Raw genomic sequence first — 1,959 nt, 5'->3', positions numbered from 1 at the left:
GGAATCCCTGGCTCTCGGGAGATGGTGGCATGGGGAAGAGGAGAGATGACCAGCCACAAACCACTGGGAAATGCAGAGAGCTGGAGGGGATGGGTAAACTGGGCACCAGCCTTCCCCAGATTGGTGCCGCCAGCCCATTTCCAGGGCTTCGGCTGAGCAACGGGGCTTCCCTTGGGAAGGAAAGGCTCCACGTCCCAGCTCCATCCCCCCGAGCCACCTGGCCCAGGACGTGCCAGTCTCCACAGGTGGGGATTTACGCACATCGAGGAGCACACCGAGATTCCAACACCCTTGACGGGGATTCGTCAGCAGCCTAACGAGCTCTCTTCTGGGGGTCAGACACCGCAACGGCGACGCTACTGCACATCGACACTCACGGCTCTCCCACTGAGAAGATGCCAGGTGTGGAGTCTAGTAGGTCAGGGCTGGGAACCAGGACTCCTGGGTTCTATTCCCAGCCTTGGGAGCGGAGTGGGGTTTAGTGGGTTACAGCGGGGCAGGGGCTGGGAGCCAGGACTCCTGGGTTCTATTCCCGGCTCTGCCACAGATTTTCTGCATGACCCAGGACGAGTCACTCCCACTCTCTGCCCCCAGCTGTTAACCCGGCTAGCGATACCCTTCTCCCGCACACAGGCACAGCTCCATTCATTGGTGTTCACTTGCTGGGAGGTCCCCAAGGGCCCTGACCCTCCGGGCGCAGTACCTCCCCGTTGGCTCGTGCTGCTCCAGGGCACAGCGGGTTGGACAAGTCACAGCGAGGGACATCCTCTTGCGGGGGTTTCTCCACCTGCCCCTGCCAGGGACGCCTCATCCGGTGGGCGGACACCAGCACCCAGTCATCCCGCAGGGGGTTGTAGCGGACGTGCTGGTGCTCTGGGGAGAGGAAGGGAACAGAGACGTGACTGCGGCGGAACCTGCTGGGCTGGGAAATGCTCTTCTAAGGGGCCAACGCCTCCACTCAGAAACACCTGCAGCTAAAGTCTGTGCTGATCATCCCCACGGCCCAGACACCGCTCCAACCTGCACAGGCAGACGGGGAGGGTGTCTAGGTAACACCTGCCAGAGAAGCAAAGCAGCCTGCTACCTCCAGCTGCTGAGAAGAGGGAATGCACTGGGATTCCTGACCCCGGGCCCTGCTCTGGGACTCCATCTTTCACAGCCCCTGGCTAGTAGACGTCAGATCAGTCCAAAGCCACCACAGCCCCACCCACAACTACCCCACCCTCATTCTCCTGAAAAGCAGGTGGGGGCAGAAGCTGGGTGCTCACAGGTTTGTTTCCAGATCTTGCTCCCAGCACGGCTGCTGCTCAGAGCTCTCTCCAGCAGCCCTGAGCAGGATGTAATTCCTGGCATCACCACGGCCCACAGGGCTCTGAACGGTTTTATTACCAGTAGGGACCTACCAAATTCACCGCCATGAAAAACGCGTGAAATCTGGTCTTTTGTAGGCTGTTACCCTATACTATACAGATTGCACAGGGGAGAGCAGCATTTCTCCAATTGGGGGCCCTGACCCAAATGAGAGTTGCAGGGGGGGGTCACAAGGTTATTTTAGGGGGGTTGCGGTATTGCCACCTTTACTTCTGCACTGACTTCAGAGCTGGGCGGCCGGAGAGCGACGGCTGTTGGTTGGGCGCACAGCTCTGAAGCAGCAGAAGTAAAGGGGACAATACCAAACCATGAGTCATTACAAAACCTAATTTCCCCATGCTAATTTCCCCCTACTGTTACTCACACCTTCTCGTCAATGGTCGAAATGGGCCACCCTCATTACCACTACAAAAGTGATTTTTCCTCCCTTGGTGTTCTACTGTTCATTGAATTGTCTCGTTAGACTGACCCCCCCACCTGGTAAGGCAACTCCCATCTTTTCATGTGCTGTGTATATATACACACCTGCTGCTGTATTGTCCACGCCATGCATCTGATGAAGTGGGTTCTAGCCCACGAAAGCTTATG

General features: G+C 57.5%; 1 protein-coding gene across 1 annotated transcript in view; it reads right to left on the bottom strand.

Moving 5' to 3' along the window:
- Window positions 1–856, bottom strand: part of GALT (galactose-1-phosphate uridylyltransferase) — a 102,309-nt gene extending 101,453 nt beyond the window's left edge. Inside the window, exon 1 of the mRNA XM_026661314.2 lies at window positions 704–856. Within this exon, the coding sequence (XP_026517099.1) occupies window positions 704–765 (62 nt within the window). The 5' untranslated portion in view covers window positions 766–856. The remainder of the gene's footprint in view (window positions 1–703) is intronic.
- Between the last annotated feature and the right edge of the window lie 1,103 nt (window positions 857–1,959).

This window comes from Terrapene carolina, unplaced genomic scaffold (genome assembly GCF_002925995.2).
Source record: "Terrapene carolina triunguis isolate 2854851 unplaced genomic scaffold, T_m_triunguis-2.0 Scaffold998, whole genome shotgun sequence".
Taxonomy (NCBI): domain Eukaryota; kingdom Metazoa; phylum Chordata; order Testudines; family Emydidae; genus Terrapene; species Terrapene triunguis.
This window is presented reverse-complemented; position numbering and strand designations above follow the sequence as displayed.